At 42.1% G+C, this 23,882-nt stretch overlaps 2 protein-coding genes across 2 annotated transcripts in view; both read right to left on the reverse strand.

The window, feature by feature from the left end:
- The window catches only part of chrm4a (cholinergic receptor, muscarinic 4a), a 57,725-nt gene extending 47,014 nt beyond the window's left edge, over nucleotides 1-10,711 (reverse strand). Inside the window, exon 1 of the mRNA XM_031302402.2 lies at nucleotides 10,193-10,711. Coding sequence (XP_031158262.1) covers nucleotides 10,193-10,247 — 55 coding nt within the window. The 5' untranslated portion in view covers nucleotides 10,248-10,711. The remainder of the gene's footprint in view (nucleotides 1-10,192) is intronic.
- A 12,848-nt stretch (nucleotides 10,712-23,559) lies between these two features.
- Nucleotides 23,560-23,882, reverse strand: part of gucy1b2 (guanylate cyclase 1, soluble, beta 2) — a 31,341-nt gene continuing 31,018 nt past the window's right edge. Inside the window, exon 17 of the mRNA XM_031302403.2 lies at nucleotides 23,560-23,858. Within this exon, the coding sequence (XP_031158263.2) occupies nucleotides 23,677-23,858 (182 nt within the window). The 3' untranslated portion in view covers nucleotides 23,560-23,676. The remainder of the gene's footprint in view (nucleotides 23,859-23,882) is intronic.

Raw genomic sequence — 23,882 nt, forward strand, 5'->3', positions numbered from 1 at the left:
TGATTGAGACCATTTTGGGGAGATTTGGACATTAATGGGGGGCTGGGTGATGTCACTGGCCAGAAAATGTAAAGTTGAATTACTTAAAACTCTTAACAGCACAAACGATAATTTTTACGGCACAAACCGACACAAATGCAGCACAAACGAATAGCAGTGTTTTTAATAATTTTCGGATGACATGGGGGGCCAGCTTCACGCAGATGCAAAACCTCACAGTAGTTACATCAAATAATCGCAGCAGACATGTCATACAGGTCCGACCTCCATGTTTATACATTTTTAAACGATACCATTGCGGCTGAAAATGACAACAGATGGTTGCCAAGTACAAGTTTGCCATTTCACATTTCCTTGCAATTCCAATGAAATGCCATTTATCTACCCTAAAGTTATTGTTGTTTTAACGCAACATCACAGTGATTCGGTCTACAGTTTTCAACACGCAGTCCACCTCCACCATATCACCAAATCATTTTCTAAAAATTTCTTTTTAATGAATTTGAGTGAAAAAAATTGGATGAAAATTAATCAGGCCAGTAGACAGTCAGCTAAGCCATCGACCTGTCTCTTAGACCCCATCCCAATGAGGCTACTTAAAGAAGCGTTACCTCTTCTGAAAAAACCCACCCTCGATCCTGAGGTCTTAGCTAACCTATATCTAATCTCCCCTTTCTCTCCAAGATCCTTGAGAAGGTAGTCGCTAATCAGTTATGTGATTTTCTACATAGTTTATTTGAGGACTTTCAATCAGGATTTAGAATGCATCATAGCACAGAGACGGCACTGGTGAAAATTACTAACAACCTTCTAACTGCTTCAGACAAAGGACTTGTCTCTGTACTTGTCTTACTAGATCTTAGTGCTGCATTCAACCCTATTGACCATACCATCCTGTTACAGAGACTGGAACATTTAGTTGGCATTAAAGGAATCGCACTGAGCTGGTTTAAAGGTGCTGTAGGAAGATCCAGGACTTAGCCAAAAAAGTTGAACATCGACAACTTCTCAGTCCCTCCCCCCTTTCTGCTAAAGCCCCAAACGGTCTTCTAAGCCCCTCCCCCCACATGGGAGAATGAATGCGTGTGCATGAGCAGTGATTGACACGCAGTTAGACACCCCCCTTGGCCCTGATTGGGGCATCTGAACGGAGCTTTGGATTTTTGCAAATCGCACTACAGGCTGTAGGTGGTGCCAGAGGAGCCGGATTTTTTTTTTTTAAATTACCTGCTTCATGTAGTTCTACTCGAAGGGTCAGTTTCAGCAAATATGACAGAAAGTTAGTTTTATAAGTCTTAACTACTGCATCTTTAAGTCCTATTTCTCTGATCGATCTCCATTTGTTGATGTTAACAATGACTCCCCCAAGCACGCTAAAGTTAGCCACGAAGTCCCACAAGGCACAGTGCTTGGAGCAATTCTATTCACCTTATATATGCTTCCTCTAGGCAATATTATTAGGAAACACTCGATTAACTTTCACTGTTATGCGGATGACACCAAATTATACCTATCAGTCAAGCCAGATGAAACCAGTCAGTTAGCTAAACTTCAAGCATGCATTAAATATATAAAATTATGGATGACCTAAGATTTTCTGATGTTAAATTCAGACAAAACTGAAGTTATTGTGCTGGGCCCTAAACACCTCCGAAACCTCATTATCTAAAGATATAGCTACTCTGGATGGTATTGCCCTGTCCTCCAGCACTACTGTCAGAAATCTAGGAGTTATTTTTGATCAGGATATATCCTTTAACGCCCACTTAAAACAAACCTCAAGAACAGCCTTTTTCACCTTCGTAACATCCTGTCTCAAAACGATGCTGAAAAACTAGTCCATGCATTTGTTACTTCTAGGCTGGACTACTGTAATTCCTTACTATCAGTTTGCTCAAATAAGTCCCTTAAAACTCTCCAGCTGATCCAGAATGCTGCAGCGCATGTTCTGACAACAACTAAGAAAAGAGATCATGTTTCTCCTGTATTAGCTTCTCTGCATTGGTTTCCTGTAAAATCCAGGATTGAATTTAAAATCCTTCTCCTGATCTACAAAGCTCTAAATGGTCAAGCACCATCATATCTTGAAGAGCTCATAGTACCTTATTGTCCCACTAGAGCACTGCGCTCCCAGAATGCAGAGTTACTTGTGGTTCCTAGATTCTCTAAAAGTAGAAGGGGAGCCAGAGCATTCAGGAACCAGCTCCCAGTCTGGGTTTGGGAGGCAGACACTGTCACCACATTTAAGAGTAAACTTAAAACTCTCCTCTTTGATAAAGCTTTATAGTTAGGGAGTGAGGGTTCGCCTAGACCGGCGGGGGAGGGTGTATTTCTGCAGACACGGCATCTCTTTTCTCTGCTTCTCTTCATAGTCGTCAGATTCATCTACCAACCCTTATAGAACTGGCTCAGGTTTGCCTTGCACCAGCTCTTAACTATGCTGTTATAGTTTTAGACTTCCTTTGACACACTGAGCCCCTCTCTCCTCTCTCTTTCCATCTGTGTGCATCCATTTCCCAGAAATGCTTGTTACTAACTTAGCTCTGGGGAGCTTATTCCCCGGAGTCCTTATGTTTTTTTTCGCCTAGCAGTTTTCCTTGGATTAGGGTGGCACCGAAATCATGGCTGCAGCTGTTGCCGTGGTTCTCCGCGACCTGCTATGACCTACTACGCTCTGCAGTGCCCTGCTACCCCCTGCTACCCTGCTATGCCCTGCTACGTCCTGCTACGTCCTGCTATGCCCCGCAGTGCCCTGCTACACCCAGTAACGCCCTGCAGTGCCCTGCTACGCCATAAACTACTACAACTACTATTTCTAGTCATAGTTCCATTATCTTTATTGTGACTATTATTGCCACTGTTCATCACACCCCCAACCGGCACCGTCAGACACCGCCTACCAAGAGCCTGGGTCTGTCCGAGGTTTCCCTAAAATGAAGTTTTTCTCACCACAGAGGATTCTCCCTAAAAGGAAGTTTTTCCTCGTCACTGTCGCACTAAATGCTTGCTCTTGGGGGAATTACTGGAATTGTTGGGTCTTTGTAAATTATAGAGTGTGGTCTAGACCTACTCTATCTGTAAAGTGTCCTGAGATAACTGTTGTTATGATTTGATATTATAAATACAATTGAATTGAAATTGAATTGGACACACTTGCCGGTGACTTTAGCTTATGGTAGCCATGGCCACCACTGGCCACCCCCTGGCTCCGCCATTGCTCTTTTGTTGAGTCTAGCCACCTTCCTCCACCTCCTGGGCTGCACCTAGCTATGACTTCCCAGACCAGTCTGTCCACTGAATGCAAAGACAAACAATACAAGGGCGGCTGTGGCTCAGGTGGTAAAAGCGGTTGCCTACCAATCAGAAGGTTGGTGGTTTGATCCTGGCCCTGCTGTTCCATGTTGAAGTGTCCTTGGGCAAGATACTGAACCTGCGCATTGGTATGTAAGTGAGTATGAATATTTATTTTACATGAGCTCTGATTAGCAGGTGGCATCTTGTACGGCAGCCTCAGCCACCAGTGTATGAATGATGGTGAATGGTTCCTGTAAAGCGCTTCGAGTAGTCATTAATACTAGAAAGGCACTATATAAATACAGCCCATTTACATTAACGCCTCCTTCCTATTCGCCTCCCTCTCAAAAGAAAGACAAGTTTCTAAAGACCACTAGATTAGATTATAGATTAGAGCCAGGAGATCACATATGTTTAAAAAACCATAACCAAGAAAAGTGAACTGCAGAATCTGGAACAAGCTCACAAAGTTATAAGTACAAGCCAAGACCAAAGAAACGCAAGGATCAGAATCAATCAGGCAAATATATCAAAAAGTCAGAATCAAGTAAAAAGTATCCAGCTGAAGGTAAAGGAAAAGAGTAATCCCTGAGATGGAAAAATAGTTGCAAGCGGCAATATTTTGAGTGTCAAAGACTTCATTTCCTGAATTCGGATACACTTTTATGCACCAGTTTAGGGTGGAAATACCTTTATTTAGACTATGCGAAGAAGAAAAACACAGATGACAATATATATCCATAATATGTCAACTATATAATGCATAGTATGTTGTTGCGTGTCATTGGGCATTTTTAAGTGGGTATATGGTGCATGAGAACATTTTCTGTGATATTGGGTGACAAGATTTCTTTTTAAAGCTGCTGTTAAATGTTACTTTATTCTGAAAGGAATACAGAAATGACCATGTTAAAAAATAATGGGAGAGATGGGAAAGGTGTAAGGAAGCTGAAGTCTGGTAATCAATTTGTATAGAACTAAAAAAACATTATAGAATTTGATATATTTGGTTTTTTTTTGTAATTACCTTGTCAAGTTTCCTATAAAATAATGATATTGATTTTACTTTTTTACATTAGTTAATGTTTTGTTACTTATTTAGGTAGTTAGTCCTGCTGATATATGTGTGTGTGACATGATATGTTGTGTGTCTGTGTTTATCAGAATTTATAGATTTCATTTTGTATTTTGGTCTTTTTTTTAGTGCGACTCTGGTGTTTGTGTATGTTTGCTCTGTGTTTATTGTTTTGTTTTCTGTCACGTTTTTGTTAGTAAAAAAATGAAATAAAAAAGTTTTTTTATTTCAAATCAATAATGTTCCAACACAGAATAACAGCAATATGCAATAACATCATTAAAGATGGAGCCTTTGATCACGTCACATAGTTAGCCAAACACTGCAAAATACAATGGATTTGTGCCATTGTGTTTATTCTTTTTTAAGAAAAAAGCTAACTGGAGAAGTGTCACTGTATGAAATAGTCTGCAGTAAGAAAGATACTGTTTAAACATGGAGGCTTCTGCCCCTGATTCAGCAGCCTGCCTACTGATGACAATGATGTAAATCACATCTGAAGAGCAGTGTTTAGAGTGCTTCCTTTCCAGCATGTGGAACAATTGGAATATTTTGCTGCTGACTTCCCTCACACTACAGCAAGAAGCTGAAACTTTGTGAATTGAAAGAGCAAAGTCCTGACAACCCTTGGCCAGTTAACGCTACTGCACGACAGGGAAGACAGGTACCGGACAACCAGAATGCATCTGCCATAGATGACCACAGACACGTTCAACTCAACAGTGCTGACCTCTGGAATGTGACAGCTGTCAGTCAGAAGGGAGCAAGCACACCAAACTCTCAGATCCCTCGCAGAAACAGAGAGGATTTAGACAGAAAGTCTGATGAGAAGCAGAAAGCCAGAGTGGCATCATTGCCCAGAGCAGCCTAGCAAAAGCTGGTAAAGCCTAGAAATAAGAAAACATGTGCACCCCTACCTGGATATGATTTTAGTCTCAGTTATAATCCACTGTTGCAATGTGTATGTATATCCAGTGACTGCATTTTATCGTGTCAGAGACACTGTATGATTTCCAGACATCATCCAGCAACAGTTTTTTGGATTGATGTCCCAGATTTTCTCAGATAACACAGATACAAACATTTTAAAAAGTGACTGACATGAAAAGTTTTCAGAGCTGACCTGATTCCAGGAGAATGAGTACCTGTTGCACCACACCAGGGGCCAAATGCATAGAACTGTGTACATTCACAACTAAGACAGTATGTATGCACAAAGACAGAAATGTGCATATGCATTTTTTGGTCACTTATAAAGCTTGTATGCCTGATTCTGTTTTATATAAACTTTGAGAGCAGAGTTACTTGTGAGAGCATGTGTGCACTCCAGCACTGCTCTGTGCACTTGCTGCTTAGTTTCAAACACGAGGGGGCCTTTCTTTGCCGCTCCCTAGGTTTTGTTTCTCGCTCGCAGCTGCCTGTACAGCTCTCGGTTGTTGAATTGGTGTGCAAGGACTTATATTGTGCGAGTGGCAGTTAATATCTGCGCGTGTGAAATAACAAAATTTGCTCGTTAGCATGTTTTATCGAGCTTGTGACACATCACATAAATCTGACGCCATACTGTTTAACAATCAGTGAAATTGGCAAACAACCTAAAAACAAGGCTGCCCATCTCTCAACTTACATTCAATTTTGTCCTTATCATATCACCTGCAGCTACTTGCTACCTGCATGGACAGAAGGTGATGTGGACACTCTCTACTTATTTGTAAATACCAGTTTATGTGTAGCAAAAGGCAAAGGTTTTTGCGCGTACATCTGGCTCCTGATGTAATTCCATGTATGTTGCTGTCCAATAGACAAACATTTTCTTTATCTGATTTAATTTATCAAAATAACTTACCACTACAGTGAAAAAAAGAGTAGGTTAAATCTGGATCAAAAGCAGAGAGAGAGAAGTTACTATGAATGTTTGGCTACTTCTTCAACACCATGAAAAATTGCTTGTCACTTACCAAATCCTTAGTAACCAACATAATTCCAAGATGACCACAGCCTCCACTCTGTGTGAAGGAGCTAACCACAACGCCAAGTTAGGGTTAGGAATGAAGCTATGGTTCTGTGAATTCCCGGAGGACTGCCAGGGGCAGTAAACAAAGTGGTGGACACCTCATATAGACAAAGTTAGGTAGGTGACGTGAAGGCTACCTGCACATACCAGCAATAAATACCACATTGTAGCCCACACCCCAAATCAGGTGTTGAGCAGCTACACTGACAGAAATGCAACAGAAGACAAACAACTGTTTCCAGCAGGTAAACTCTGTGTACTCAGAGGATTCATCAAGCTTTTTAAGAAACCACCACAAGTAACGATAGTTACGCATAATAACTCCAGATTATCCAGTGTAGGCATAGTGCTCTAAGAGCTGCTATTGGGTTTATCCCTCGCGCATGCGCAGTCGTGAAGATTTCTTTCGCGCCCTTGTGCCCTGTCGGGGATGTCGGCGGTGATGGTATCCTGACGGTCCGCCCAGCTGCCGTCGCCTTCACCTCTGGTGTCGCAGCTGTAATATACAGTAGCTGCGGACGTAAGAGAGGCCCATGCAGGGCACAAGGGCGCAAAATCAATCTTCACGACTGCGCATTCGCGGGGGACGAACCCAATAGCAACAGCTCTTAGAGAGCGAAACCTATACGAATTAGGACCACCATAACACATACTAATCTAAAGCATATTCCAAATCAAAAATGTTAAACAAATACAAAGTATTAATGCAAGCTTTAATGCTGACCAACACTTTATTTTATTGGTTCTAAATACAGTGTAGCATAGCTCAGTCACCGCAAGTAGACCTATCCTTTTGACCAAACTGTGTTGACAAAAATTTGCGTAACACGCCCCTCTAGTGGGGGCAGCACTACAGGTTGTTACAAACCATTTGTGTTGCAAGACTGCAAATGATCTTATATAATAAACCAACATTAGCCATAAAAAAAACATTTTCTTTGTATCGATCCATATCCATATACATACATCCATTCTGTACACCCACATTTTCCTCTTCACAATGATGGGGGGCTTGAGTCTGTTCCAGAATATATCAGGAAAGAGCAGGGACACCCCCTGCACAGGTTGAAAATCCTAAGAGCATTCTAGCAGTGATGAGCCCTTTTGTAGTCCAACCTGGACGTTAGCACCAATCAGTTCTGCACTTAGCTTTTGACAAAGAAAATAAGATCAGTATAGCATGAAGACTTACGATATTCAATAATTTCATTTAACATTAAAATCTCCACAAACCTACATGCAAATAATATAAATAGCAAGTTATATAATTCATGTAAATAGCAAGTTAAGTTTTTAACAAAATATCAAAAAAACTTGGTTATAAATGGCTGGTAGTAGAGTAGGGTTAAATAAGATTGAAAGGTTATTATATAAGATTATCATCAAGAAACACCATGATAATCACTGCCCATAGAGTAGTAAGTCAGTTGGTTGGTTTAACCACAATACAAAATGTTTTTTTTTGCAAAGACAAATAGACACACAGAGACATGCATTCACTTCATATACACATCACACATTCCAACCAATACAGTAGATACATACAAGAAATGAATGCTTCCCACACACTGCTGCTTGCTGTAGTACACACATGTTTTCTCCTTACAGTACAGTCTATGCATGTTCTCATGTATACACACCAACATCCAAAATTCTTTATCCATACACATAACCGTATACATGCACACACACACACACACACACACACACACACACACACACACACACACACACTAACAGACATGCCTTTACACCACAGGGATCTGTCCTCTGCGGGAGCAAGGATGTAAATAGGATAGAATTAGGAGAGCAGAAGGAAGAGAGGAGGGAAGCGAGGAGAACAGAAGAGCTGCTGATGAAGGGGAGGAGACAGGGGAGGAATCACAGAAAATGGAGAAGAGGGGGAATCTTCCATCAACCCCCTGACGTTTCATGTAGAACTCAGCGCTGTCAATCATTCTATCGTACCGAGTCTTGCAGCCCTTTCCCTTCTGGGAAACAATTTTTGTAACCAAGTATTAATTCATTCTCAGCCTGTTGTTTTGTACATGCAATTTATAAGCGTAATGAATGTACATGATTAAGACCTTCAAATGAAATGCTATTCTAATGTTATAAATCATATACACTGAGTGACAGGACCACTTAAAGCCCCTGTGCACTGTGATACAATCAATACAGCAGCCAATCAATGTAATCTCTTAAACTTTTAATCACTTTTGACAGTGAGTTATCATTGAGGTTTTTTGAGGGCGGTTGCTTTTGTGTTATTGCATTTGGCTGCACATATTGTAGGGCGTGTCTAATATTTTGCTTCTCCATACAGTTACCTATATGTACATGAGTTAGAAGCGTATAACATATAAAAATGCATAAACACCTGTTAGTATCATTCAGTCCTGTACAAAGAACTGAGTTATCCCCCATACAACTAAAATAGAGATAGCAAAAAATGAACATGTTATGTCAAGAAGTTGCACTGTCTGGTCATTGAGTGTCTTCTAATGGTTAACTACATTTTCAACATTTCTCTCCTTCTGTCACTCAATATATTTCCTTTTTAGGTCTGCGTGTCTCTCACAACACACACACACACACACACGTATGCACGCACGCACACAGTGCTCATGAATGCAATACACATGAAATGTCATATATATGTATACGTTGTATAGTCAATTTATACACTTTGGACTAATCCTCTCTTATTATTCTCTCCTTTCAAGCCTTATCGCTTGTATATTCCAGTAATGACATAAAAAGAGGAGGGCAAAGATGAGGAAAAGAAGAAGAGATGGAAAATGGTAAAAGAGAAGAGCGGAGTAGAGTGCAGAGAGGGAGGAAGGAGGGGAGGGGATTGTATTCAGGCTTTTTAATCTCTGAAACCTAATTCTACTCGTCATGTCACTGTTTTGTTGTCTCCTCCTTCACCACCTCCTGTCTTCCTACACCCCTTTCTCATCATCTTCATTTTTCCTCCTCTGCCCCTGAGAATAAGCCGCCGCTCTCATTGTTTGGACATGGATCTCCAAAAACAACAATACACCCTTCGACCATTTAGATATGGTCCTCTATTTATCAAGAAGACAAACATTGTCATTATTCTGACAGATCTTTTCAACATGAGGTATATAATTGACGATGTCAATATCAAATGACCCCTCACCTGCTGATCCAAGCTACTAATATTTGTCAATAATTACTTAGGGAAATAACAAACTCATTATGATAAAGAATATTCATGGACAAAATGCAGCCCTCATTTAATTATTTACTATAACTCAAAAGAATGCCACAACACCATCTGCCTATCTTGAACCTGTCAATATCCATTGGCTGTTGAATGTTCCTTTATTAAAGTAATAAAAAAACGTCTTGTATTATTAAATGAAAATTTGCCTTTTTTTGTTATATATACAGAAAAAAATCTTCTTATTTATCATTATTTACTTAATTATTGATTTGCGTTTACACTGACTATTACATACATATTTTCTTAACATTAACAAAAATGAATGTTAAATGTATTGTTGGGTCTTTGCATATCGTGCTTCACTTTACCAAAGTCGGACTCACTTTAAGCACCTTTTTTTAGGACGCCATGCCATAAATCCCTTTTGACAATCACAGATCATTTTTACATGCCAGAGTTGCATTAGAAAAAAGCCTATTTTTACGTTTATTTAATTTCTTTATGTGGTTGTTATACTCTGGGGTTATATTTGACCTGCCGTCCTTTATTTAGCATTTCTTGCATTAACGGCTATATAGACAACGCTTTAACAACTGTGCGCTTGCCTTTCACTTACCATTGAAGTTCCAGAGGGGTGGAAGCCCCCCAACTCCGTTACTGCCGTCACTCATGTTGCATGGCGGAGTACCAACAGCTGGCAACCTGAGACCTCTCGCCCTTATTTCTCCGCTTTCTGTCTTCTCCACTTTCCTGTCTTCCAAGTTTTCGCACCGAAATTCCTTCCGTAGTCCTTCTTTAAATCAATATCCTTATTATTTCTTTATTTTATCCTCCTCTCTACTCTACCGCCGTATACCGGATAACTAGTTTACTCTGTGTTGTTGATCCTATGCTTCTGTTATGGTTTGTCTTTCTGATATGATATCAACCAATTTGAATATTGCAGTTTTCCTCTCTGGGGTTATAGATGCTGTATCAATCAGCCGGGTTGTCATAGAAATCTAAACTAATAACACATAACAAATCAACATCAACTAATCACTTATACTTCTAAATTACTCAGTGATTCTCCCGAAAATCAAAATCTGGCCGCTCAGCTTCTCCCGCATGGTTTCTTGCGCACCAAAAAGCGTTTTCGTTCGCCCAGAGCGAGAGCGTGCGAGCGAACGCGCGCGTGCGCGAGAGAGAGAGAGAGCGAGAGAGAGAGAGAGAAGAGAGAGAGAGAGAGAGAGAGAGAGAGAGAGAGAGAGAGAGAGAGAGAGAGAGAGAGAGAGAGAGAGAGAGAGAGAGAGAGAGAGAGAGAGAGAGAAAGAGACTTGTGATGTCATTTTCTTCAGCCAATCCTCAGTGACTGAATCGCTGTTCAGGGTATTAAACATTTCTTCACAGTGCTGGTATTCTAAATTTATACCATGTCTTGCGTGAATTCACTCCTCAAGAGTAGTGGGAGGTTTAATATTCACCTGTTGGAGCTTAAATTACACACACAAAGCATACACAATTGTACACAGAGGAGCAGTTATGCAGCAAGTAAACACACACATATCAAATAGGCTTACACATATTTCCATCCCTGCATTAGGAACACATTACTCTAATAATAAACTGAGTTTTAACACAGCAACGCGGTGCTGTAGATTCTTATGAATAACATTGGCATCATAACTGCATAATTGTGCTGCTTTCACTCAATAGACAATGCTGGGGATGTGCCTCACTCCTGAGTTTGAACGTCTAGGTTGATGGTAGACAGAGGTACTCTCAGATCATGCTCAGTGTCCAACCTGTTCCTCTCCTTTGAGCTGGACCAAAGTAGAGAAGCCACTTTCACACAAATAGGTAGTGCTGAATGGTAGGATCGTTTTGACTGCACAAGTGGCGAGGGAGGGATACTCAGCGCCTGATCACATGACAGCTCCACCAGCTGATCCTCTTCGTTGCTTTGCAATGCTGCGCATTCCATGTTGATTCTGAAGGTGTCGCCTATCCTGTGATGAGGACTATGGTTAACCTTTTCTCAGATCTCTGCAGGGTAAATCCAGACAGCTAGCTAGACTATCTGCCCAATCTGAGTTTTCTGCTGCATGACTAAAACTACTTTTAAACGTACAAGTTCCACCAAAACGAGTTCCTTTCGAGCCTATTTTGTAGCGGCACCGCGCCTTTTCTCCGGTGTTTAGCACCGCCCAAGACGATTGTGATTGGTTTAAAGAAATACCAATAAACCAGAGCACGTTTTCCTCCCATCCCCGAATGCTATGTGGAGTAGCCAGACTCTCCCCTAGCGTGCTTTGGAGGAGGGTCTGGCAAAGCGAGGCTAGTCTCCCTTAAACTAGTACAGTTGCATGGTTGGCAATATCTGTAGATCCATCATCCATCACCACGTAATGCGCTGTTAACAGTTCGTGATCATTTCACGGAATTCTGTGAGACCAGGCTGCACCCACTCTGCGGTTCCCCAGTCCTTAGCTCTTCCTGTGGAAAGAGACACAATATATGCCTCTATGTGAGGAAGTGGGAAAGTCAGAGCTTAAAGTTGAGGGAACACTGCACGAGTAAAGGATGGCTGGAATCAGGAGAACCAGAATAATATTCTGGAGGAGGCAAACGTGCATCTAATGATGCCGGAGTCTGACCCAGAGAGGTGGGAGCAGCGGTGGTAAGTCGGGTAGTTGAGAGACTGAGGAGATGTTCCCAGTGAGACTCCAAGCCGTGCTCGTGACCGTTATGGTGGAGGCCTATGTGGCCTCCACCATAAAGGTAAGCTGCAGTTCTTGATGTTGGCCGGTGTCGGAAACTTGATCTGGCATACATATAATTTTTTTTTTATCTGTTCTAAATGTACTTTAAAAGGGGGGCGCCTGGATAGCTCACCAGGTAGAGCCTGCCCCTCCACCCCTACATGCACAGTGCAGTGCAGTGCTGCTGGGCAAGAAGAGAGAGGGGGAGGCGGTGCTGTTTAACCGAGGAGTTGTGGACTGATACATATGGGAATGAATTAAATCAGAAGTATATTTTAATATATTTAAAAGTCGCAAAGAGGGTCTGAAAAGCAAGCCCCCAGGAAGAGCGCCGAGTCTAAAAGCCACCATGGGCTTAGCGGATAACGGTGGTACTGCACCCCATGGCCCAGAAAGACTTTTCACATAGACTTTGCATGGCGAAAGAAACGTCTATATTTCAGCGGATAATTTGTTTCTGGGTATATCAACTTACCAGCCCGAACACTGAAAGGGTCCTTGTTTAAAACGTTACGTTTTCAACATTTTTAACATTCACTAGAAGCGAATCCAGAATTATTAAATTTGGCATGATGAACGCGCATAGTGGACGCGAGCAGAGCCGCGGGACTGCGCCCGCCCGCTCACATGACTGTTCTCCCTAGCTCATGTAGCTAGCTGTAATAATGGATATGAATACGTCCATGGTATTATCTTATGAAGTCATGATACATCCCAGGGATGCATGTATGTAGCTGCTGTAAAGCCTGTTAGCTACGTGGATGTAACGTCATTAGCCTTTCCCAAACTGGCGGGCTGTCGGCTAGCTAGCTAGTTGCTAACATCAGGGGTAGCTAGCATGGCTGTATTAAGATCTATACATAGCTAGCTATATGCCTACATAACGTTACTACAAACATAGTGATTACATCGCCTTGGTTCTCTCTTATGATACATCCGAGGGCCGTATGCTGTAAAGCTTGTAACGTGGATGAGCTCTGTTCACGAAACTGCAGGCTAACAGCTAGCTAGCGCTAGTTAGTAGGTAGCTAGCTAGTAGCACAACATAATTATTAAATCTCCTTGGTTGTCTAGCTAAATACATCTATCGTTTATTTAGCTAAGCATGTAAACGATAGGAACAACGAAAACACAGTGTTTAACGTTAGTGAATATTTTAGACAATGAAAACGGCGAGTTCATGAGTTCGCCACTTGTAAGAGACACGCTCATGAATGCGCATGTTACTACCGGTTGCTACGACAACGCAAACAAATTGTTGCTAGTGCGCATGCCCATCGTGAGCCAACCAGCGTTATGGGCCAACAATGCGGAAGAGCCGAGCTCCATGTTTGCTTTATGCGCTTTTGAGCACTCTCATTGCAACGTACGGGGCTTCCCGCCGAACACTGTATCCAGTTCTCTTAATACATCCATGCTGACAAGTCGTTAAATCTTGCTAACCACAACGTTACTGCTGCATTGCTTCCTGATATCCCAAACTACGGAGCGAAATCAAAGAACGAGCGTGCGCTAATCCCGCTTCAAAAAAATTATTGAAAAAAGGAATTTGCGTTAACTTGTTATTATTGTGTTCATTTTGTCAGCCCTATTAATAATATATTACATTTATAAATAATTAAATAGATCACACACCTATTTTGATTGCTAACTTTTAATTCATTTATTTTACATAAACATTTTAATAATAATAATTGCAGAAAATAATTGCAGTTTGTTTTTTAATAGCTTCCTTGTAATGTGACCTAGTGACTCCAAACAAATGCCAACTTGTATAATTACACTGAACAAATGAGACACACTTCTTTTAATTTGATTTTAGTGCAATCATATTTTATGAACATTCTGCATTTTTTTAATAGCTTCAATGTCATGTGAACCAGTGACTACAAATCCTTACCAGATATTATTACTACATAATGCTTACGTTATTATCCTATTCCTTTTTAGTATGTGTTTATTATTTGTTGAGAGAATAGCTGGAATAACTCAAAACACAAATGAGCAGAGCACATCCTAACTAAAACCACTGTCATAATTAAATAAAAAAACAAACCAGTTTTTCCTTTAAGTGCTAAAGTCTTTATTCATAGTAGCTTAGGAAAAAAAAAGAAAAAAAAAGATCAAACGAGACTGTCCTCCCCTGGAAAATGCTCCCAGACGTTGTTTGATTGTTTGATATAAAAGAACGTCCGTTACATTCAAGCCATTGCCAAATGAGTTGATACAAAGCTAATTAACACTAACTCTCTCTGTATTTCTCAGTATGACTATGTTCAGAAGATTGTGGCATCCAGTGACTTTCCCGCGCAGAAACTCGAGTGAAGATAATGACCTCTTCTGAACAGTCCATCATGTTTTTTTAATCCTCCGTGTCCTCCTTGGTTACTAGCAACTGCTTGGAGGAGGGGGGGGTCACGGAAGGCTTGTATCATGTGGACGCAACGTCAGTTTTGTTGTCATTACTTAGAATTCCTCATGGGGGCAGCAGAAATTACGCACTATAGCTTTAAAGGTGTAAAGTAACCTTGGTTCTCAGTGCATGTAGACTCTCTCCAGTGTCTCTTGGAGACAGTTCCGTTATTTGAATGGCCACAAACATGATAAAGTAATGAAGAAGTTATGTTTAGCTAACAATGATTGTAACACTACAATTCCTCAGGATATATGTATACTGCGGTCAGTTTTTCTAAGAACATTTGAATATCATTAATAAATCAGAAATATTGATGATTCAAATACCTTAATTGATGCATTATTTAACATATTGTACTGCATTAAGTCATGCATGAGATACTATTAATCCTTGTACATTACTGATAATTCATGAAGTACTACCAGCAAATAAGACTGATATTTATTGTTTGTTTTACTTCATTCATTCATTCATACCGTTACATTGTTTATTGCACTGCAATATTGTCGGGCACGTTGCTGCTCGTTTTTGTTGTTGCACAATGGCAACTGGCGACTAACTGCCCATGTGTTTAATTGTTTGGAACGCTGCATATTAATGAGGGTATTTGCAAGCCTTACGTGTCTCAATTTGGAAATATTGTTTGTTGTTTTCACACAATGTGTAATGTTTATTTTAAGGAGGAATTCTGCAGCTCATTTGTATTATTTTTAAGCTGATTTAGCATAATGTGTATTGTTGTATTAATGTGCAGCAAATCAATCTTTGAACAGGGAAATAGTCTATTACTGCATTTCTAAGTTTTGTATTTGCTTAGTAATAAGCATTTGTTATAACACTAAGTGCATTTAAGTCATATACAACAAAACTATAATTCGACCTCTTAAGTGTATAATGTTTTATTATATACCTGTTAAGCATCTAACTATTTTAAATTATCTACAGTCTAGATTTTACTGATTATTTGCATGTATCTCTGATTCAGAACCACACACACCTTAATTCCAATAAAATACCTGAAAGGAGCATTTTGTCTGCATTCTAACCGATGCCCCCCGGTGGCCACAACCATTTAAAGACCAGCCTAATCATACAGTCACCAAAAAAGTTAAAAAATAACTGTCTGTATTTAGTCTACCTATCTTAGTTTGCCACGTGTCTTAAAATTGGGCAAATTCTTGTAAACTTAGCTGCTGGCTGAGACAAACCAGCCCCTCCTCTCTCTACCAGTGGTACTTGCAGGCAGTGAATCACCTCAGCAGTGGGAGGAGCAGAGAGGAGCGGGGACAGGAAAAAGGTCTGATACTTACTGATGTACTGTATATGTTCTTCCTTCTTTCAAAACTTCACTCAGTATTGTGATGCCGGTACTATTCTGTCACTGCTTTTTTTTTAGATTTGTTTCCAGTGAAATTGGACTGAAACTTTACTGTTGCTTCTCTAAAAATATCCTTGATATTTAAAATATAAATTCTTCTTCTAATCCTGTTCTGAATTTATTCTTAAAAAATAATTATATGTGTGGCCACAATTTAGCACATTGACCATTCACGGTCCAACCACATACATACAACCTAGTCTTGTTTTTAAATATCCTAGAGAAGGTCTCAGAGATGATTTGCCAAAACGTGTAAAGCCTTGGACATGTCCAAAATATGTACAACAAGAGTGGGTGGAGTCTGCCTTGTTTACATGTGGGATCATGGCTTTTTTCTTAGTCAATGTGTGTGAGTGTGTGTGTGTGTGTGTGTGTGTGTGTGTGTGTGTGTGTGTGTGTGTGTCCCTTACATAAGAAATGCATGCTATGCTCTACTCAACTCACCTCTGACACACACACATACACACACAAATACACTGCATGTGTCATTATGGATTGAAGTGGGCTGATTTTGGCTCAGCCATTATCTTCTTACACAATCCACTACAGTGAAGAGAGTCTCGGTATGAGCGTGTGTGTGTGTGTGTGTGTGTGTGTGTGTGTGTGTGTGTGTGTGTGTGTGTGTGTGGGCTTGTTTAACTATATTTGTGGGGTCCCAAAACCGGGAGTCCAGTATAGTTGTGGGGTCCCGACAGCTTTGTGGGGCCAAAATGCTGGACCCCACAAGTTTAAAGGGCTGTTTGAGGGTTAAGACTTTGTTTTAGGATTAGGGTTAGAATTAGGTTAGGTTGAGGGTAAGGGTTAAGGTTAGGAATTTAGTTGTGATGGTTAAGGTTAGGGTAAGGGGCTAGGGAATGCATTATGTCAATGACAGGTCCCCACAAAGATAGTGCCACAAACCTGTGTGTGTGTGTGTGCGTGTGTGTGTGTGTGTGTGTGTGTGTGTGTGTGTGTGTGTGTGTGTGTGTGTGTGTGTGTGTGTGTGTGTGTGTGAGCGCTCACATTACTCATGTGCTTATGCGCCATTTCAAGTCATTTCTAAAATTGCACCCTAATAAAGCAGTGTGCTCTATCTATCAGCCCTCTGCTCCCTCTTTGTCAGCAAGGCTGGTGAGCTTCATTGTGATGTATGTAAGTCTGAAACACAAAACTGATGCAATTACTATCGCTTTGAAACCTTAGAGACAATGACAAAAAGCTTCTCAAAACCTGGTGGTAGGACTCTCTCTAGGCTTTTATTGTCTTTATACAAAAATGGATACCAGTCTCTACATTAGTCATATGTTATGTTAAAATCGAAGTAATCAGATGATAATTAAATAATTAGGAAATGGAAGTATTGAATTTCATGTAAAAATATAGAATATTATACACTGTTATACTGTATGTATAGGCTACAAAGGTTACCGTGGTAAAAAAACAAAATATACGTGAAATTGCTGAAACACTATTAAATCATCCGTTGATGAAATCAAAAGGGGCATTGCTATGTATGTCTTCATGACAGCTTGGGTATAACTAGGCTAGTGGGGACAAAGGTTGGTAAGCTGACTCTATGATGCATCTGATGTGTGTTATGATTCATTTAAAGTGCTCATATTATGCTTTTTGGCTTTTTCCCTTTCCTTTAGTGTGTTATATATCTTTTTGTGCACGTTATAGGTTTACAAAGTGAAAAAGCCCTAAGTCCACCCCAAAGGCACTTACCAACTCCAACAGAAAACACTGTTCACAAACTGCTCCAAACAGCTCTAATGGAGCTCAGCGTAAATTCTTTCAGGAAGACTTCAAATAACTTCAATTACCCTTCTCTTTTCTTAAAACAAATCAGCTGTTTAGAGGCGTTCACTTTTAAGTTAAACCAATCAGAATCGGCCATGAATTGCACAAGCCAATCACAGCATTTCATCCCTGCTTAAATCTGTCAGCTGTCGTTCCAGGCAAAGCGTACAACCGTCCTCCTCCCCTTCCACGTCATCCACGTCACCCACAGCACCCTGGGTCTTCCTCCAGGCAGACCGCTCCATTGACTCCTTCGGTTTGGTCTTCAGGCTCCTTTACCGCCACCACCAGTGTCTAGACTCCATCGGGGGGATGTGTCCTGTTTCTCTACCCATTTTAAATGTCATTTATAACGATGGAGTCTAATCTCCAAACACTCTGTACATTTCTTCATTATGCATATGTACAATAAACCTTTGCATATCTGCAACAAAGTCTCTCCTGATTGAATTGTATTCCAGCCTTTACTTCCGTGACGAACGTGTGTCACTTTGTGACACACGTTATAATGCTCGCTTAGCTGCTAGCGTGGCACGCCCTCATACTCTGCTCCTAACTGGCTTGTAGTGCTGACGGCAGCAGGGGCGGACTGGGACCAAAATTCAGCCCTGGCACTGTAGTCACACCAGCCCACATTACCATGCAGCCCCACCCATGGACACGTGCATTCACAAATTACATGTCACGGTTTTGGTATTTTGTGGTGTGTATTATTTTTGTAGTCGGTTTCTGTTCTGTATTGTGCTTGTTTCCTGTTTTATTTTGTAGTCTGTCTTGTCTCCCTTGTCTTGTCTAGCTTTCTTCCTGTCTTTGTTTGTTTCCCGCCTTTTTTGATTTGTTCCACCTGTTGTGTCACCTGCCTCTCGTTCCCTCGTTACCTTGTGTATTTAGCCTCTCTGTTTTCCCTTGTTATTTTTGCTGTGCGTTCTGTTCTGTTTGAGTTCCCTGTCTTGGATTTCCTTGTTTTCTGGATTATTGCTCCCAGTAAGTGTTGCTTTCGTTTTATTAAAACTCTTTAAACTGCATTTGGGTCCTACCTTGCCTGCCTTCGCACCAGCCGTGACAGTACGATCCGACCATAATAATGGACCCAGCAGAGATTTCTGATGAACTGTGTGACCTTATGTGTGACCTGGTGGAGCTCAAAGCCAGGTGGAAGGAAGCTAGCAGTAATTGCTTAAAGGAGGCAATTTTGGCAGCAGCACGTGTGAAAGTTTCGGAAAAACCTTGGTTAAAGGACTCTGTTCCAAACTGGATTAGCAGCCCAGAACCGCCGCTGACGTGCAGTCTTCAAGAGTCGTCGATGACCGCTCTTCAAGAATCTACGATGACCGCTCTGCTAGAGTCTTCCAGTCGTCTAGAGTCTTTGATGACCGCTCTGCTAGAGTCTTCCAGTCGTCCAGAGTCTCCGATGACCGCTCTGCTAGAGTCTTCCAGTCGTCCAGAGTCTCCGATGACCGCTCTGCTAGAGTCTTCCACTCTCCCAGAGTCTACGTCGACAGCTCTCCCAGAGTCCACGTCTACGGGCAAGCCAGAGGCCTTGCCGGTCTCCGGCGTCCAAGAGACTGCCCCTGAGACTTTGTTGGTCTCTGGAGTCCCAGAGACCTCCCTAGTGACTTTGCCTTTGTTCTGCCCCCATGAGACTTTGCCTGTGGCGGTCAGGCCGACTCCTGCCCCTCGTGTCCTGTCGGCGGTCAGGCCGACTCCTGCCCCTCGTATCCTGTCGGCGGTCAGGCCGACTCCTGCCCCTCGTGTCCTGTCGGCGGTCAGGCCGACTCCTGCCCCTCGTGTCCTCTCGGCGGGCAGGCCAACTCCTGCTCCCCGTGTGTTGTCGGCGGTTCGGCCGACTCCTGCTCCCCGTGTTTTGTCGGTGGTCCGGCCGACTAATGCTCCAGTTACCCTGTCGGCGGAGTTGCCGACTCCTGACCCTGTTGTCTTGTTGTCTGTTACTGATCCTGTTACCTTGTTGGCAGACACTGACCCAGCTGACCCGTCGCCTGTCTCCAGCCCAGCTGACCCGTCGCCTGTCTCCAGCCCAGCTGCCCCTTCATCTGCTGAGCCTGTCTGGCCACCAGAGGGGATTCGCCTTCGCCGCCGGTCTTCAGAAGGAATTCGCCCTCGCAGACGGCCTCCAGAAGGATTCTGCTTTCGCTGTCGCCCTCCAGAGGGGTTTCGCCTTCGTCGCCGTCCTTCAGAGAGGCTTCGCCTTCGCCGCCAGTCATCTCGGTGCCCTCGACATCCTGTACGGCCACCAGAGAGATTCTGCCTTCGTCGCCGGTGGCCAGAAGGGTTCTGCCTTCGTCGCAGGCCGCCTGAAGGTTTCTGCCTTCGATTCTGCTCCCAGTCCCCTGTTGCCGAGGCCTCTCTGCCCCCTGTTGCCGAGGCCTCTCTGCTCCTTGTTGCCGAGGCCTCTCTGCTCCTTGTTGCCGAGGCCTCTCTGTTCCCTGTTGCCGAGGCCTCTCTGTCCCTGTCCCGGGGCCTTCCTATTCCCTGTCCCGAGTGGTCTCTCCATTCCCTGGCCCCACTTGACTTGTTTGCTGACCTGTTTGGCCCTCCTCCGGTCCCCCTCCGCCCTCCCTGGGTTGTCTTTTTGTTCTGTTTTTGGGCCATCTGGGATCTGTCCCTTGTGGGGGGGTACTGTCAGGGTTTTGGTATTTTGTGGTGTGTATTATTTTTGTAGTCGGTTTCTGTTCTGTATTGTGCTTGTTTCCTGTTTTATTTTGTAGTCTGTCTTGTCTCCCTTGTCTTGTCTAGCTTTCTTCCTGTCTTTGTTTGTTTCCCGCCTTTTTTGATTTGTTCCACCTGTTGTGTCACCTGCCTCTCGTTCCCTCGTGTATTTAGCCTCTCTGTTTTCCCTTGTCCCTTGTCGGATCGTCTCGTTATTTTTGCTGTGCGTTCTGTTCTGTTTGAGTTCCCTGTCTTGGATTTCCTTGTTTTCTGGATTATTGCTCCCAGTAAGTGTTGCTTTCGTTTTATTAAAACTCTTTAAACTGCATTTGGGTCCTACCTTGCCTGCTTTCGCACCAGCCGTGACATTACATTTGTGTACAGATGGTGAAATAATATAAGTAGTACCTTATGTAACAGATTTTTAAACATTTAATGTCAGTAACTGGCAAACAATGCTTACTACTTTTTAAAGAGCACACGTTTATAACAAATGTACACTGTCTGTTGATGCCGTTTGTATGCTGTTACTGTCATTCTCTACAGTATGTTGTTCTTTGTTGTCACTGTCTGTCTGATCAATTGTCCGTGTTTCTCTCTGTTGACACTGTACGTATTGTCTGTCTGGTTCTCCATCTTTTCATCCGTTTCAACTCTGCAATTTTAATATGTTTTTGTGGCTGTCTATAATTACTGTCTAATATTACTTCAGGGTTTTTCCTTGTTCAGAATTTGCCTTTGGGGGAACACATAAAGCAGGGGGGGTCTGGTCTCCCCCAGGACATTTTGAGGGTAAAAGACTTCAATTCCTGCGTTCTGATAAATTTTTGGGCACCAATTTATGGTAAAAATGTCTATATTTATGGCAAGGAAATCACAAAATTCTGGTGGCAGGTAACAATTTAAAATACAAAATATAATGGAATATTATTATATTCAGTAGTCCAGTAAGGGGGCTTTCACATCCGGGACATGGGCAGGATACGACAACACTTTACCCCAAGGTCCAGTTGTTTAATTAGCATGAACAGGGCTTTTTTCCCCCAAGGAGCACGTTTTGCTCCCAAGTTGAAAAATGTAGGGTTGACTTACAGAGGCTACTGCTTTTACTGCTAAATTGTACAATAACACAATCATGTTATGGATACAAAACATTGTGAAGTGTAATGTTTTCTATATTCTATTGATCAAAAATGATCAGTGATGTTGAGACAACAGTGTAATGGATCACCACAGTTCATGCATACATGTGAACCGCGGATTAATTGCAGAGTTTAACCTACATAGTGTAAAACGTGACACTACGTGAATGGGGCACAGCAGAAAAACTGAGCAGAACGATGCTGCTTGTTCAGGGTTTTCATGTGTACTCCTATAGGCCTACACTTCGCATCAGGTGTTAAAACCAACTGTACCAAAACACCGTATTAGACTACTATTTAACGCGACAACGAGAGGTTTTAACCGGTAATGAAACCATTTTCAATTTAATACTGATGCCACCAGGTATTCCCTGTGACTCCACTCACCAGCTCCAGCCCTCCTGCTACACCTCCCCCATACCCCCCATAGGTGTCAGGGCCTCATCCCTGCCCAACCCAGAATTCCCCATCCTTCCACTACAAGAACCCTCACATTCCTGGAAAGCTCCACCCGCCCCCATCACCTTGGGTGACTCCACAGTCAACATTGTGGAGTCCTTCCACTTCCTGGGCTCCATCATCTCCCAGGACCTCATAAAAAAAGCCCAGCAGAGGACGTACTTCCTGCGGCAGCTGAAAAAGTTCAACTTGTCAAAGACTATGATGGTGCACTTCTACACCGCCATCATTGGACCTCAGGGCAGAAAAAAGAACTTTGAGATGGCCTTCACCGAGGAGGGACAGAACAACTTCCGGTTCAGCCGAGGACCGAGGAGTCAAGGAACTATCAAATAAGGATGATGAGATTCAGCCACAGAAGCAAAACTCTTAGACTCTAGTTCAATCCAAACAGGTTTATTTGCAACATAGCAAAACTCACAGGCGACGGTATCCACAACACAAGGCAAAGCGGTAATCCAAAAACAGTAATGCAAGTAAACTAGGAATACAGGGAAAAATGCTCAAACGCTGCCACAGGGGAATAAGACCATTTCGCACAGAGCGAGGAAACAGGTGGACTTAAATACACAAGGACAGGGGAGATAACAAGACACAGGTGAAACACATTGGGGCGGGGAAAGGTAGACAAGACCAGGAAGTAAACAAACCTGAAACGAGACGAGACGGTGAGTTTCAAAATAAAACAGGAAGTGTTATGAAAAACAGCACTAATAAAAGGATAGAAAACTTGACCACAGGACCTAGACATGACAGTATGGGTAACCTCTTGAAGGGCTACACCTGAACAGTGTAATCCAAAACTAGGTTAGATACTAACGTAAAATAGTCATACTCTTACTATGTTTTGATAACTTGATAAGAACTTCAGAATCTACAGAATTTAGTGACACTGCTAGTATCATGGGATGATTATATATCCTTTTCAGGATTTTAATTGCTGCCACCTATTTTATTAAAACATTTTTTTAACTTTGTTAAGCAAAAGCATGTCAGTAATGGCCAAGTTTGAGTCAGGAACTGATTTAGAGATAATTGTGGTTACCTCCTACACTGTGCTTTGCAGCTGCAGGGTCGATACAGATTTTCAAGACTGGACTTGTGCAAAACATATCAAATTATTATACTAAATTTAAACAAAGCTACTTTGTGGTATTAAGTGGTACATGTATGCTCACTAAACTGTGACTGTAACTTTGTAACATAGTGTCAGTGTGGTTTGGAGTTGAGTTGCCCCTGTTACAAATGTAAGTAATCTAACTAATAGTCTCCTCCACAAACCAACCCCCTCATGTGTCATACGTCAGTACTGACCCTATCGGCACTAACTACATTCGCTGAAAGACCTGTCGCAACAGTGTCCTCACTGTTGTCTTGTCCTCCTCCCTTGTTGTGCTATTGGAGCTATAATAAAGTCGCATATTTTTCTCTGTGTTGAGCTCAACCATCTCTAAGCTGGCAGATCCCTGAACAGTTAAACTTCAGTGAGCTATAAGAGGCTCAGGGGGTTCTTAGTCAGAATAAGACACAGAGTCGGCTGTTGAAATTGCTTGCAGATATCTCAGAGCTGTTCTCGTTGGTCTCATATGGTGGAGTGATGTCCCAGGCAAAGGGAGTGATGGAGGCCAATCGGGTGGGGTCTCCATCTGATGGTGTGTCTCCTCGCACACTTTTCACATCAGGCACTTTGTCAGACTCTAAATGAAAGAGAATGTTTTTTT

This window comes from Sander lucioperca, chromosome 24 (assembly GCF_008315115.2).
Source record: "Sander lucioperca isolate FBNREF2018 chromosome 24, SLUC_FBN_1.2, whole genome shotgun sequence".
NCBI lineage: Eukaryota > Metazoa > Chordata > Actinopteri > Perciformes > Percidae > Sander > Sander lucioperca.